General features: G+C 39.9%; 1 protein-coding gene across 1 annotated transcript in view; it reads left to right on the top strand.

Moving 5' to 3' along the window:
- B3GLCT (beta 3-glucosyltransferase) overlaps positions 1 to 4,155 on the top strand; it is a 56,342-nt gene extending 52,187 nt beyond the window's left edge. The window contains exon 15 of the mRNA XM_071553081.1: positions 2,494 to 4,155. Coding sequence (XP_071409182.1) covers positions 2,494 to 2,661 — 168 coding nt within the window. The 3' untranslated portion in view covers positions 2,662 to 4,155. The remainder of the gene's footprint in view (positions 1 to 2,493) is intronic.
- Positions 4,156 to 15,518: the final 11,363 nt, after the last annotated feature.

The following is a 15,518-nucleotide window of genomic DNA, read 5'->3' as shown; positions in this document are numbered from 1 at the left end:
TTGATGTTTTTCAGGTGTTGATCTATTTTAAAAACTGGGAAGACCTGTGTATCTGAAAATGAACTGAGATTACTATAATAGGCTACTTGAGAATTAGTAAATTACCATTAGTTCAAAGCAACTGTCAGTGGAGGGGGAGAATTTATTTAGATTACCAGTTTTTCCTCTGTTGAGATGCTCACTCTGATTACATTTGCTATTTGGAGAAATGGGAAGACTGAGAACACAGTATTCAATACGTTAATTCCTTGTCCATATAAAAAAATTATGTCTGTTTACTTTCCTGTTTTATTTATCATTGCTTACTCCTTTCAGTATAAGAAAGCAAGTAATGCATAAAATCAACAGTTTTTGAATAGTTTGTGCTTGCACAGATGTTTTTAAAAAATCCCAAACTGACCTAATTAAAGTGTAGTCAGAAAGAATTGACTCATTTTACAGATAAAATACCAAAGCACATCTTTGTAATCCTTAATGGTGTGCATATGATACTGAATCACTTTGAAAGTGAAATCCTGGCAGTTTTATTTTCCACATTGAAAATTACACTTAATTTGTAATTCATCTTCACTGTTGCTTATAACAAATTCTAATTTGACATACCTTGAACAAAAATTAACCCTGGGGAGAAAACTACTGAATAAAAACTGAGTATGATTATTCTACAAATTCCACTATTATGCAAATGAGGGGGGAAAAAAGAGAAAACCAATTTTTGATTTTCTGTCAACCAGAAAATTAATTTTTTAAGGCTTGACTGAAATATTATGATGTGTGATATTCCTGGAAGTACATGACTCCAAAATTGTACTGAGATATATATTGTGAAACAGAAGCAAAGGTATCTTAGTCCTTAGAGTGTCTGTGATGTAACAGTGTTCACTCACTCTTACTGGTATCCTGTTGGCCATATGCTAAGATAGATACATAAGTATTCTGTAACTTGTTCCAGAGGCTTTTGACGTGATTAGTCTCTTAAAGAGAACAGGAACCTGCCCATGTTGAGTAGCAGCCAGGACTGTGGTCTTAAATGTACATTCTGTCCAAGAGCAATGTATTTGGCTTTTCTAAAATACCAAATACAAAGTCTGGAAACAAGGGGGGGGGGGGGGGGGAGCACACGTATTACAATAATGGAGTCCACAAAATATAGGGAAGAAGAAATTCAGAGCATTTTTATCTTAAGGTCGACCACCTATGATGCTATATGATTCTCAGAGAGCAATGTAATACAAATTATAGTTATCAGAATAGATCTCATTCTTTTAGAATTATCAAAACACCAAAATTTTGTGTGTAGCTCAATAAAAAACGGATTGATTTTCAAACAGCAAAAATTTTTATTTCCAGATACCCCAAAATTGTCTCTATCCAAAATGATTTCTTCAGGTTTTTGAAACCTAAATGTTCTTCAAAGTGTTTCAAAAGTCTTGATGGATATAGGCTCCCTCTTGATTTCTCCAAAGGAAGTTTTAATAATAAGCACTCTGTGGTTTAAATATCAAAATTTAAAAAGCCACCAGCAACACACATTCAGATTTCTTAGTGACAAATTCTGTTGCCTAATTTTGTGAGTGGAGTGTATACAGAACTGCATTAAGAACACTGCACATAGAATTCATAAGTGCCACCATAAGTGGGTGAAGGGCACAGTATTGAATCAGGTTAGGCATCAAATCAATTATTTGGTGTCCAAGTCACTCAGTTTTCTTCTCCTGCTTTACATCTAGAAAAAAAAAGACAAATGTTTGCCTTTCATGCATTTTTCATGGCAAAGACTTTATTTACTATGACAAAATATAGTTATTTTACCAGGGACCACTGCAGGTGGGACTTTTTATATGATGATGCACTTATGAGCCATTAAACTGCCAGAGAAAAGGAAATGGGAGTGATGCATTAAGAGGCAGCTGCATTATGTAGCTGTCTTGTAATTCTGTCTGGTTTGATACAGCCTGATAAAGAATAACAATACAATTTTCTAGTGCCACAATTTGTCCATATCTCATGTTTGAAACCTTTACCTATCATAAACTTTATGCACTTCAGCTGCTTATGGCCTTATTAGGATCCTACAATCACACTGGCAGTGCTGGCAAGTCTCATTAAGAGGAGAAGAAAGAAATGATTACTTAAAATTATTTTGTCATTATTGAGCCAAAACTGCATATTTAAAAAGATGCAATACAGACTACATCTGTTTATTGCTTTTTTTTCATAGATGATGACCATTTAATCCTGAGAAATGGGACATATGTAATACCAGTGTGCTTCGTTCCTAGCATGAGGACTGCAGCGCAAGTTGAAAATTTAACCTAATGCCTATTAGTTGATTTAATAGAATAATGTAAAATCCCTTTTTTGCCATCTTGTATATTTTGTCTGTGCTACATTGTTTTGTTATGTTACAGAAGCCATTGCGAGGTGATACTTTCTCTTTTTAAAATGATTGTTGATCACTGAATACTATTTTGCTTTATTCTTACATCTTAGGCAAGGCCGATGGACTACCCAAAAGACTACCTTTCTCACCAAATTCCAATATCATTTCACAAGCATTGGAATATCGATCCAGTGAAGGTGTTTTTCACATGGCTGGCACCAAACACAGAAGAGGCACATAATGGAAAAAAAGTTGAATATAACAGAGAGGATTTATAACGAGTAGAAGAATGTAAGCATTAATTAATGTTTTGCAGATGAGAGACAGTCAATACTGTGGGTTTTGTTTTGGTTTCACATTGTTTGTCTGTCCATGACACAAGAAGACAGTGTTTTGTTCCTGTTGGTTACATCCCTTCAGAAACAATGGAAGAAGGCACTTAAATGATTTTGGGATTCCTTTGCTACACTTGATTTCTTCTTAAAATTATTTTTGGGCTTTTTATACCTATAAAGTTGACACACATTTAAAATGTCCAGTACAACTTTACCTATGTTCTGGTTTGGACTTGAGTCAGACAGCATCAATTTACATTTCCTTCCTTTATTCTCTCAAAAGCTGAAGTTATGTATTTGGGAGCGTAATATTGAATATGTGTTGAACAGCTATTGAACATCATCTCTCATTGACCTACACAAAACAGTTCTCTGAAGTGTTCTGGAACAGTTTCTTGATAAATCACAGAGGAAATTTGACTTTTTTTCTGTGACCAGGAGCTGGATTGTGTGAAGACTGTGCTCCTTTATGCTCATTTCAGATAGAAATACCCTAGTTTCCTGGGGTAGTCAGACCACACACGAACCACTGTTTTACCTTTTAAGTTTATTGGCATTTGTGTGGAATATCATGTACAAAATGGAAAAAAAAGGTTAAGGACAGAGATTTCTTAAGTGTCCACGGGAGGTCACTGTGGCTCCTCTAGAAACCTAAGTCACTGTTCATCTGTTTGGCAAGTATAAATGAGACTCTTAAGGATTTTTGCAAAACTAACACTTCAGTATTTCTGATGTGTGCATTTCAATGGCATATGGATGCCAGCTTTAAAAAGTTTGTAGTATTCCTAATTTATATCATCAAGAAAAGTAATTTTATGCATACAACATGTAAAGAGTGATTCATATTTAAAATGTTCTTGATTTTTTTTTTAGCAATTCAGTTTTGTGAAAATGTTTGTACAAAAACTAGATTTAGTATGTTCTAAACTAATTTTTATCTTGTAAAACTACTTCTTTTAAGATGACAGTATATGGAACTTGTATGCTGTTATTTAACTTGGATTGCTACATTGTAACCAAATACAGGGTCTTAAAGCCATAATGCTGAAGTAACTCGTGTTTTGGTTTCTTTTAGTAGGTTATAAAATTGATTCCACTCCAAAGAAAAGCAATGCTTGCTCTAAAGTCAAAGTGAGGGAGCCACTGATTCCTGTTTCGGTAATTCTCAAAGTTGTATAAACATTTGTTTGTAAATGTAGCTTGTGCAATTTTAAGCATTGAATAGCAAGCACATATTCGTAATAGATTCAAATTCTGGTTAAGTAGGAGTAATCCATGTTATGGTTTTTCTTCTTTCCACTATCAGTGCCTTAAACAGTAGACATTTTACTGATACCAGGACTATGTTCTCCAGTACCATGGGTGAATTTTGTTAATTATGTTTACTCTTTAGAACTGTGACAGCTGAAAGCTGAATAAAAACATTCTTCAACCTTTTGTGCCTTCTTCCTCTTTGCAAATTAAGTACAGGATTCTTTAAGCACCAGTCAAATCATTTTATCACTTTAATTGTATTTACTCTCATTTGTACTAGAAGGCAACTTTTTTTTCCCCGTGTTCTGTCCTGACATACTTCCCCAGATCAGGTTGTTTTTAGTCTCTGGTTTTGCGCAAATGGAAAATGCTTTTTCAATGAACACCTCATGTGATTGGGAGTCCTGATGCTATCACAAAATATATGTCATTATCAAATTCTCCAAAAGTCTTGCAACACAGTCCAGTCAGCTCTAACTTCCAACTGGTGATTTTTAATCTCTTCTTGGGCCCAGTGGAGGCAGACTAGATCAACAAAAGATCATTAGCTTTAGGTCCAGGCTGTGTTGTTCTTGTAGGCGTCTGTCTTATTTAGACTTGGGGAGCCATTGACTCATTGATTGATTGCTTTTACTTCTGGTCTGACAAATGTCATAGTAGCTGTCTTCAAATCCATCTTTTCCCTTACTTTTAGCCCTGGGGTTTACTGCAAGGATTCTGGAAGTATTCGTAACCACTAGACTTGTGATTTTAGTCTTCATAGTTCTGAAAGCAACAAAGCCGTAATTTATTCAAGTATTCTGCCCCCAAAACTCTGACTTTTGAGGCATAGCTAATAGTATGCAACCCTGGCAGCAGCATGACAAAAGTGACCTTTCAGTCCAACAACTAACAACTTTAGATTTTTTTCAAGCAGACGGTCCCAAAGAGTTTCTGTAAACATGATGTGAAGCTTTCTATATTAAATTTATATTTAGAAGACTCAGGATGGCTGTTAATGTCTGAAACCTAAAGACAAAATTGTGTATTAAGGAGCCTGAATAATACTGATGTTTCTAATGAAAATCAAGTGGATTATAAATGGTGTTATGTTACAGCAAATCAATAGAAGGGGCATTCACAACTCACTTTGTAACAGGCAGATTAAAATGGGACTGCAAAGTTGATTGAAGTTGCCTTTTCTGGGACATTCCAGGACTGTGGTGTGAAAAACAAAATCTGGGAGTTGTTATTGACTGCTTGTTTTTAATGTTGATGACATAAAAAATTGCTATGTATTAAGGTCTTTCTTTCATGGAATTTTTTTTTGATAATTTGATTGATTAGTTAATCTGCTTTCGGGAGCAAAGAAACTCTTGAAATCCTATTGAATGCCTTCAATATAGCATATATATAAATCATGAGTGATGAAGTATTTGAGGCCCACATTTGATCACAAGTGAGAATGAGGACTTTGCACCTATGTTTTTTCCCTGCATCTGCAGATGGGCCAGGTGTGGGTGGACACAAAAGGATCTGATCCTTATGTCTTCCTCTGCAATTAGAAAAATTGGCAAGAGTCTTGGGGCAGCTTGCAAGGTGAGTAACTTTCTTTTTGTGCAGGAAGACTTTGCTCTGACACCAGCTCTAATGGTTGCTGACTGGAGGGAGGAGTCCTGGTTACCTTATTTTCAGTTCCTTAACTTGGTATCTTTTTTGTTGTCATGGCTGTAACTAGCATATCTCTGCCAGAGGCCTGAGACACCATTTAATTAGGAAGGAGAGATAACACTGTGGAAGAACTGCCATAACAGTCTACTGAGAAGTGCCTCCAAAGCCAGTAATGTCACTTCATTACCAAAAACCATGGAGAAGCAGTAAGAGGTTTGCTTTTTGCACCACTGTAAAACTCTGGAGGCTTTTGTTCATTAGACTCCATGATAATAAATATATTTGAGTTTGCTTTAATGCAATTGCTTCTGCTTATTGTTGATGTGAAACTAAAGAAGAAATTTAGAATTCTGAGCAAAATGTTCCCTGATGATGCCACCTCATCCTACATTTGCTGAGAGCACTTGACTCTGCAGCATGGTAACTACACCCTCCTCACTACCCTGGTGCGCACATCTATCATGTCAGCATAGAACCAATTCACCTCCTCAGTCATACTGGGGGTTATATATTTAAGTAATTTGTAGGAAACTAATTTTTCAGTTTTGTTTCATGTTATGGGCACATATAAAGAATAGTTTTTTAATACACAGTCTCACAGTGGTAGGCATTATGTGAGAAAGAAAAGTCCTCATGCTTTTCAGATCTCATTCTGTGGCTTACAAGAAGAGACCTGTGGGACTAGAGAAAGCAGGGAGAGGTGAACTCACTGCATTTAGCTGCTTTTGCAGATTCCCTTGACTTGTTTATTTGTGCCCTTGTCTGTCAGGAATCAGCAGTGCCTCCACTGAAATCAGTTAATGAGATTTCTTCTACCAGGAGCTGCATTTGCATGGCAAGAGTGAAACAGCTTTGGTGGAGTGTCTGTGCACTGGTTAGTTCTGAAACTAGGGGAAAAGACACAGCAGAAATAATTTATTTAAAGATGAAAAGGTAGGCAGGCATTACGGAAATGCTACAGAGGCATAAAGGATTCACAGTCAAAGAAAGGAAGAGCTGGTTTGGAAATAGGCTGTGGAGAGGAATGATAGCAAATTACGTCAATAGCATTCAGTGGAAGATTCTTTATGGAAAACCTACAGGCATGCTGCTTTTATAAGTTAAAAAATAATGCTAAGCTATTCCTGTGAGCAATAAAATTTTAAAGCCATGTTTTTGTAAGTCTGAAGGCTGGAGCCTGACTCTTATGCAGAACAACTCCAAGAAAGTTAAAAGCATGAGGTTGTTAATATTTTGCAGACTTAAAAAAATAAGATTTTACAGTGTAAGCAATTTGTTAATTGTCACAATAAGAAGCCAATAAAGAAAATTCTCTGCTGGGAAGGTTATGGTTCATCATCAACTAGTTTGTGGCCACATCTCTTGAAAGTATTTCCAGCAGTTGTAACATTGTAGGAATATCAGTTGCTCATTGATGCCATGGGTTAAGTGTTAAGGTGCCTTCTCTCCATGTGAACACATTAATGAGCTAGGCTGGTACATATACTCAGATCTAACTCAAATAGTAAAAAGGAAAGACACAAATAAAAAGCCAATGTTTATAACATGTTCTCAGCTATCCTTGTCATTCACTCTTGAAATTCCTTTGGAAATGTAGCAACTGTGCACCACAGGCAAAGACAAAAGGGATGGGCCATGTGAGGTTTGGATTTCCATTGGAATTGGCATTCCACTGGATTCCAGCTGGGACATCCTCCAAATGAAAGGCCTAATCAGACAGTTTATAGTGAAGTCCATCAAGGTCCTCATAGCAGGAAGTCATAGTTCTACATCTTCACAGGGGTGCTGCATGATGGTGTCTGGTATCTGCTCCCCAAAAGCCTGGGAGAATGGCAAGAAATACAGCACATATCCCTCAGGAAGGAGGGAAATATTGTATCACTGAAGACCTAGTGAGTTCCTCAATAGTCCTCCTTCGAATTAACTGTTCCTTGGCTGGCAAGGTAGCAGAAACAATATGGAGTGTAACCCTAAGTAAAACCAAATATGAAATAATGGCCAGTATCAGGTCAGGCTCAATTGTAGCTCCAGAGGCATTAGTAGCTCTGTGCTTATTAAGGACAGTTGACCACAAGTGCTGATGGATGATGTTGGCTAATTCGCCAGACTTTTTTTCCAAAGACCTCTTAAGATTTCTTATCTTGCTAAGGTTCTGTTTGCAAGCTCCTTTCCCTTGCATGCAGAAACACATACGACTCTTTATCAGGGGTATTTCCTCAAGGTAGCCCTTCACACAGAGCAGAGTGGGAGCTATGCTCCAGGTGCATGGGACATACTCCATGCACTCATTTTAATAGCCTTGATAGGCCACATCTTCATTCCAGACATCCTTGGATGAGCTAGTGTTAACTACTGCTTCCAAAGGGATATCCAGAGTACACCCAGAGATACTGAGGAATTGGGTTAGGCTTGGCAAAGCTGTGCTAAGCTTCCCTACAGGACTGCAGAGTCTCATTGCAGGTTGCCAGTATTCTAATGAGCACTGCCTGGCATCACTCACATTGTTTGGGTGGCCATTCAAGGACCAAAGAAGCAGTGACTTACCAGTTCCTTGAAAGTTCTCTTAAAACTTAGAGCTCCACATCCAACCTTGCCCACCTCCTGCTTTTTCTTCCTTGTACTTTGCTATATCATGGTTTTCTGGCTTTGAAGGTTGAAAAGAATGGACATTTTAGGCTACACATCTGGCTGAGACCAAATGTTCAGCAACCTCAGCACAGCTGTGGCCAATATGGCACCAGGAGATCTGTGTACCAACTACTGATAACCCATGGAGCAATAGTTCTACCAGCTCCTGGTTCAGTTGGTACTTGAACCCATAAGACCTGAATTTACATGTAAATATTAATTCAAACAGCTCTGGCAATGCAGAGGGCTTGTGATGTCTTTTGATGCACTGAAACTCCTGGTGCCACTTGGCTCTAAAGTTAGTAAATAACTACTAAAACCACAACAAACCAACAGAGAGATAAGGGAAGTAGCTGTGTGGAAACACACACTTGAGCCAGTGCAATGTCACCATTATTCAAACCTTGCTTTTGGGGACAGGACGCTTGAAAGCTGAAGCTCCAAGCAGGGAAGTTTCTTAGTCTTGTCTACAATTTTCTCTTGTGCTCTGTATATCCTGCAAAGTCCCTTTACCACTGGACCTGTGACCAGACCCATGCCATAGTTTCTGGCTTGAGAAAAAGAAGACAGAGCCCAGCTCTAACTGGGCTGAAATAGCTACTCCAGGTGAGAATTTAATTGACTCCCATCAGTATTAATCACAGTCTGAGATCAACAGAGCAAATGTACTAGCTGCTTCTGAGTGAGCAGATCCCTTGTACTTCACTTCCTTCAGGGAGGGCCCAAGAGAGGTGTTTCTCAACGGAACAGTGCATTTGCACAGAAATCAGACTGGAAGAATAGCCCAGGTTCCTCTGGAGGTCGCCTGGTCCAGCCCGCACGCTCAGCTATGGCTTTTGAATGTCTCCAAGGGTGGAGACCTCACCACCTCTTAAGGCAATCTGTGACAGTGTTTGACTATCCTGTTAGTATAAAAGGATTTCCTTTTCTTTAATTGGACTTCCCTGTGTTTTAATTTGTGTCCACTGCCTCTTGTACTGTCACTTGGCTCCGCTGAGAAGTGTTCAGCTCCATCTAATCTACACCCTCCCATCAGGTACTTACTGAGCCTCTGCCTTTCAGAAGCCTCTGAAGCTGCCACAGTGGAGTTCAGATCCAATTTATTTTTACTTATTTGACAGTTTAACATGGCAAGGTGACTCCAGGCACTTTCTGCTAGTCTGTTTACAGGTTTTTAATAACTGTCACAGTGCCAGGCATTTGCTGCATGGTGAGAAGCTGCTGGGAATAATTAGCACTGAGGGGAAAATGTCAGAGAGATTCAAATGTAACATTTATACAAAATGCTCCTGCTTTTTAAAGTTCCTGTCAGCAGCAGCACAAAACTTCTGTGCCCCTGTGCCCTGGAGTTCATTCCACCTACACAGCTAAGCAAAATAAGTTCACCACTCAAGTCCCATTCCTCCTGCCTGCAAGGCTGGTGCTAGCAGTGCTGGAAGCTGGAGAGCCTCCCAAGTTCCTCGATGCCCCAGCACCCTGCACATGGCATATTTCCACAATCTGGGTTATCCACAGATCATGCCCCTGTAGGAAGCTGCCTCAATCTGTCTGCATCACTTAGCTCACATCCCTGATCAAGCTGTCTCTCCTATTGCCTCACTTTTCAGCTTGGTTTTGGCTCCAGGCACCCCATTGCTGTACCTAGTTCTCCAGTTCTGCATATCCCTCTAATACCAGTGATGAGTTATGTGACACATTCCTCCTGCTGCCCTCATTCCACTAAATATCAATAGACACGCACCGCTGTGACCTGCAGGTTTGAAGTCGTTTTCGTGAGGAGAGTCAGTTTTCAATTAACACTTTGCCCCCTGCAGGGCTCATTACCAGTATCCAACATCAGGTGTTATTGCAGCCTTCCTAGGGATAGTATTGCTTGGACGGCGGAGGTGTGACACTGGAGGTGCTGGGGAAGAGATTTCCTCCTAAACCCACTTGCTCTGTGCCTTCTCTGACACTCCCATGTGGAAGTGCCCTTCTCCTGCCAGCACACAGTTGACCTGCTTGCAGAAGTGCACACTTTGCCTTGTCGGTTATTTGGGGAGACAGATTGAGGCTTCTCCATACTAGAGTCTTTCTCCCAGTGCAAAAAGAATGGAAGAAAAGGGACTGCTGCAGAGTCTGAGCAGAGGGTTCAAAACATCTAAGGGGCTGGTTCACACAGATATCCCCCTAAATGTTCACATGAAATCGCTTCCATGGTGAGAAAAAAATGAACACAGTTCTCCAGTGATGCCCCAGTGGGACTGAAGAACCAGTTTCTAACTTCAAAGCACTTCAGGAGCACACAATTTGCCTCACAGCAGCCCCATCGCGAAGTGCAGAGCATACAAGGACCCGCAAGTGAGCACTTCGTTCCTGCCCTCTTGCAAGGAGTGTTCTTTCCTCAATTAAGCCTTCCTGATTAGTGAAAGAATAGTTGTTAATTACAGACTTCCCAATAATGCTGATATGTTCTCCTCCCAACCACAAATAAAAAAAAATCAGCTGCAATCTCGTCATGGGGGAGCATGCCTAAAGAGAATTTGTTGATATATGTTCCTCTATAGTACATATGTTCACTTATATGGTCTATTTCAAAGACCTATGATTCTGTCAAACTTCAGTGTTAGTAACTCTGAGGAACTGATTTTACACAGTCACCACCATGAAGTTCCTGTATTTACATTTCACTATCCCTGGGCTGGGAAATAATAGTACAGCACAGGGGAGCATAGGGATAATGATTTATACTGTCTTGTTTAATTTTCTCTGGTGTTCCTAATGTATTGGTTGGCCAAATCTCTTTCTGAAGTGCCCTCTTCATCTGTGCTGAAGCACTCCAAAGAGATCCAAGCATTAAATTTCAAGAGATTTTAGATTTCATACTGCACAATTTTTGTCTAAACTATTCAGATACTTAAATAATTGCTAGTGAGAATGGCCAGAGCACCCTCAGTCATGATGGTGTGACCACATCAAGACTTTCAGTCCTCCCCTAGACTTTACACACAAAGATGATCCCACACCTGCTCATGATGATAGGAGATGTTCATACTGTCCAGAACACAAAGCTTTCCACTACCCAAGCATATGGTCCTGAGTGCATTACTTATAGGCTGGGGAGTCACCAGAGAGGGAGCCTGAGCACCCATCTCTACGTTTTAAAAAGGAACCCGTCATGCTACCTGGAGCCACTGGACTCAAAGCTGCAGTGGTGGACAGCTTGCTGCTGAAGATGTTCTGTTTTACATAAACACGCAGAGGAGCAGGCTACAGACCCCAGGTCTTCCTCTCTACTGCCTGAGTAGCTGCTGTATCTGTTCAGATAAAGAAAGTTGAGAGGTCCATATACAGGTGGCAAGGTTGCAGTTAGCCATCTTTCTTACTGAGAAATGCTTAGCAAAGTTCTGTTTGTATTACTGTGGACATAAAGCATCTCTCTGCAGTAGAGGGTCCTTTATCCCCTCTCACAGTAACGGTGAGCCAGAAGTAAAAAATTAAATGTGATGTTCATCAGTGAATATTGGGCTTTTACATCTCGGGTATGGTGAGGAACTTTGCAAGACTTTCTTAATTCTTTTTATAATTTATTTTTAAATTCACTCTTAGTGATTTATCTCATTGAATGACCATTGCACAAACAAAAATACTCCACATTAGACAAATACAAGTCACATTCAAATGGACCAAATCATCTTTGTCAGGGTACACTTAATTATTCAACACATACATATCCAAATGTTGCATAAGAGCTCTCTTCCTTCTGAAACTACCAAACATATTTAAATATTTATAAAGGAGGAGACAAAAAGCTTCAAATAACTTTGTGAACTTCTAATTGTTTTCAAAATAGGTTCAAATCCAGTATAAAATTTCCATGTGTAACCCAGCATGCTGCTACAAGCTATGTGCCCATAGGCATGTAGAGGTCCTCTGGCAAAAGCCTACCATTATACCTGCATCCTTTATTTAACAACATATCCCTTCCCTTAGAGCAGCCAAGTGTTGTTGACTTCCTGGGAGCAGAACTGCCCCTGAGATCACCAATGGACATACCTTGACTCCCTAGTACCTGCAGCACCCCTTCCAAGAGCGAGCCTCAGGCCTCTGCCATCTGAGTGCCAGCTCCATTTCTGAGCAGCACCATTCTGTCCTGGCAGCAGATCTAAATCCGTGGTCTGATTAACAAAACAAACAAAACCAGGGCAAAACCTTAAGTTTAAATCACTAACTTGAAGAGATTATTGAAAATCATAAGAGTTTGTTTTTCCTAAAACAGGAATTTTAAATAATCTATCAAATGAAAACATTATCATCATTGCTGGGCAAGTGTCTCAATTTTCTTTATGAATAAGGGAGATAAAAAAGGAGATTTACTCACAGGCTGAAAACATAACAATTTTTTCTTTTTCTAGTTATTTGTCATGGATTGTAGCTCAGCCCTGTCAGACAGGCACAGAAAAATACTCTGTAAAAGCAACAGAGGCGGATTAACCTGGTGGGGCTTCTTCACAGGCATGCTGCAAAACTCTACACATGTCATCAGTCCTACAGGGATAATTGCGAGTTTCTTGGGTCCTCCTAAAACACTTTAAAATTTCACACCACTTGGCTCTCACTGCTATTGCTTAACAAATCTACCTTCTTTATTTGTAATAGCCAGTCCCTTACCTGATATTAAGGTAACTGAACACAGTGAGGAGATCTGGCCCAAGTGAAGGAAGAATTATCAATACCTGGTGAACACACTCAAAGCTGAAGGGCTTTACAGGAGGAGGCAGAACTCAGTGCTATAAAAACCCAGTGAAAAGGGGGGAGTTTTGCAGGCTGTTAAAGACCATTACTCAGTTGCTATTTTGTCTTTAATTAATTCCTCTGCACCCAGTACCTATGAATACTGCAGTGGTATAATTTCTCTGCAAAAGTGGAAGAAATATTCTGCATAGCCAGTGATTCCTTTCAACATGCTTTTCCCAGAAAATGAGTAAGGCTGTTTTGCTTTCTGCTATGACTGAGAGTCTCCAGTTCAGTGCACGAAGTGCTGAGAGGGCAGGACAGCCCCACAGTCATTCTGCTACGGCTTGAGCCTGTCTCAGCCTGGCTTTGCCTGGTGCCACAGCAGCAGCTTTGAGTTCTCCCTATGGGTATCACTGTATTTGACCATAGGCTTTAAGTCTGAAAGGACTTAGTTACTGTCTGGTCTGCTGTGCTGCAGAGTGCCCCACTGGAGGCTTGGGTGAGCAGTTTGAGCGAAGAGTGAGGTGGGTAAGGTGGAACCTCGCTGGAAGGAGATCTGGCAGTGTCCCTTGGAAGGAGTGAATGGCACACATGGACTTTGTGTGGCTGAGTGGTCACAGAAAGCAGGGAACGGAGGGGACATGTGCACTAAGGGCAGCAAAAAGGAAAGGAGACCCAGGCAAATGGTATGAAACCAGCTGCTCTTTTGCTATGGTAAGATCCCCTTAAGAGATAATTAGAAAAAAAAATGCAGCACTGAAGGGACCAATTTATTTAATTTTTAAAAAAGTAAAAGCAGTTTTCTGCATATCTTGGAGTGCATGGTTTTCCTTGACATTTATAAAGCAAAATGTTACTGTATAGATAAATACGTATCTTTACTTCAAATCATGCCTAAATATTAGAAAAAATTTGCATAAACTCAAGTATTCAAAGACTGATGGCATCTCAGTTGTATTTCATCATGGCAGTTTTCACTGAAATCCTGGTTTTTGTGATGACTTAGTCATCTAGGCTCTAAGGAAAATTTCATTCAAAACTAGGCCCCAGTAATAGTTTAGCATTGGTCAAGGTTCTTCTCTCCACCTGCAAAAAGACACAGTCTCTGTCTCCTTGCACATTTTAGGTCATCCCATAAAATGCCTTCCCAGCTGATTTTCAAGACCTGTGGCAATTTTTCCTGCTCAGGGGCATTTAATCTCCTTCCAGAGCACTGCTCTGTGCTGCAGTGATGAAACTCCACAAAGACTGAAAGAATGTGAATCAGATAAGTTTGGAGGGATTTTTGCAATACCCTGCATGATCACATGCAAGTTACTTTGTGCCTGGTGAGATGGGATAGCTGTAGATGTCAGCTGGTACCACAGTTTCATGGCTGTTGACATATAGGTCAGTTCATGGAAAGTCCTGGACTGCAGCACATTTGAAAGTAAAGCCACAGATAACTAAAGCTAGACATCTGAAATCAAAAAAACCTTAGTGAAAGTGGGTCTCCCTTTTACTTTACCTTAGTTTTCTGGCCACTGGAATAATCTGTAGCTTCAGAAAACTATATATTTGGTTAAAGTAAATTTTATTTCTGCATGTTAGACGAGTCCTCAGGACTGTTTGGTACACATATACATCTGTGTACATATACATGAGCAGAGTAATTGCACAACTCCCGCAAAAAAAGATTTTTGATATGGCTTTTTTTATTAACCCCCCAGAGAGGCACTCTAAATCACAGATCTATTTTGGCTGACAAATGTATTTTAAATACTGCTCCTTTAATTGGCTTCTCCAGCTCTTCTTTGCTAGTAAATTTGAGGTTTGGGAACGGAGACAAACAGCATGTACGTGAATGAAAACCTATGTGATATGAACAGTGCCAGTCACTGAGTCATAAAGCCTCATGTATTGTAGCGCATTAGTGGTGATTCTGGCTGTATCTGGCTGCTGCAAAGGAATAGATTAACATATTTTAAAAGGCTAAGGAAAGACAAATTTAAAATCAAGATTCAAATCTGAGGTGAAATTTTTGCATTCAGAGCAAGAAAGGAAGACGAATGGAAGCTGCATCTTCAGCTGTGTGTAAGGCAGTGCTGCCCAAAGCTCTTCCCTCACATGAAGGCTGTTTGCCATGGCCAGCACTGTGACCAGCTCAGGGCCTATGGCAAACTAAATTGAGGCTCAGACAATGCCTTGCTTTGAGGAGCTGGTGGGGAGGGTTCTGCCACAAATGTAACATGCTCAAACCCATCCTATTTGGGTTTAAAGGGAGAGGTGCTACCTGTTCAGTCTCTTAGGGGCCATGCAACTTCAGCTTCTGCTCCAGTAGCGCAAGTGTAGAAGACCCTTCCAGAAGATTTTTCTATGAGAAGATACAGGTTTTTCGCTTAAGAAACCTTTCCTGCCTGAAATGAGGCATCTTTCCCAGAGATGGTTTCAGATGTTTTCTCCTCCTGCATTCCAGAGAGGCTGTCTTCCCAGATATGAGAGAAGATAACTTCTTGCAGACATGTTTGGAGGTCCCCCCAGAGGGGCAGGGCAGGGACGATAAAACCCCTAAA

Source organism: Pithys albifrons, chromosome 1 (assembly GCF_047495875.1).
Source record: "Pithys albifrons albifrons isolate INPA30051 chromosome 1, PitAlb_v1, whole genome shotgun sequence".
Lineage (NCBI taxonomy): Eukaryota > Metazoa > Chordata > Aves > Passeriformes > Thamnophilidae > Pithys > Pithys albifrons.
This window is presented reverse-complemented; position numbering and strand designations above follow the sequence as displayed.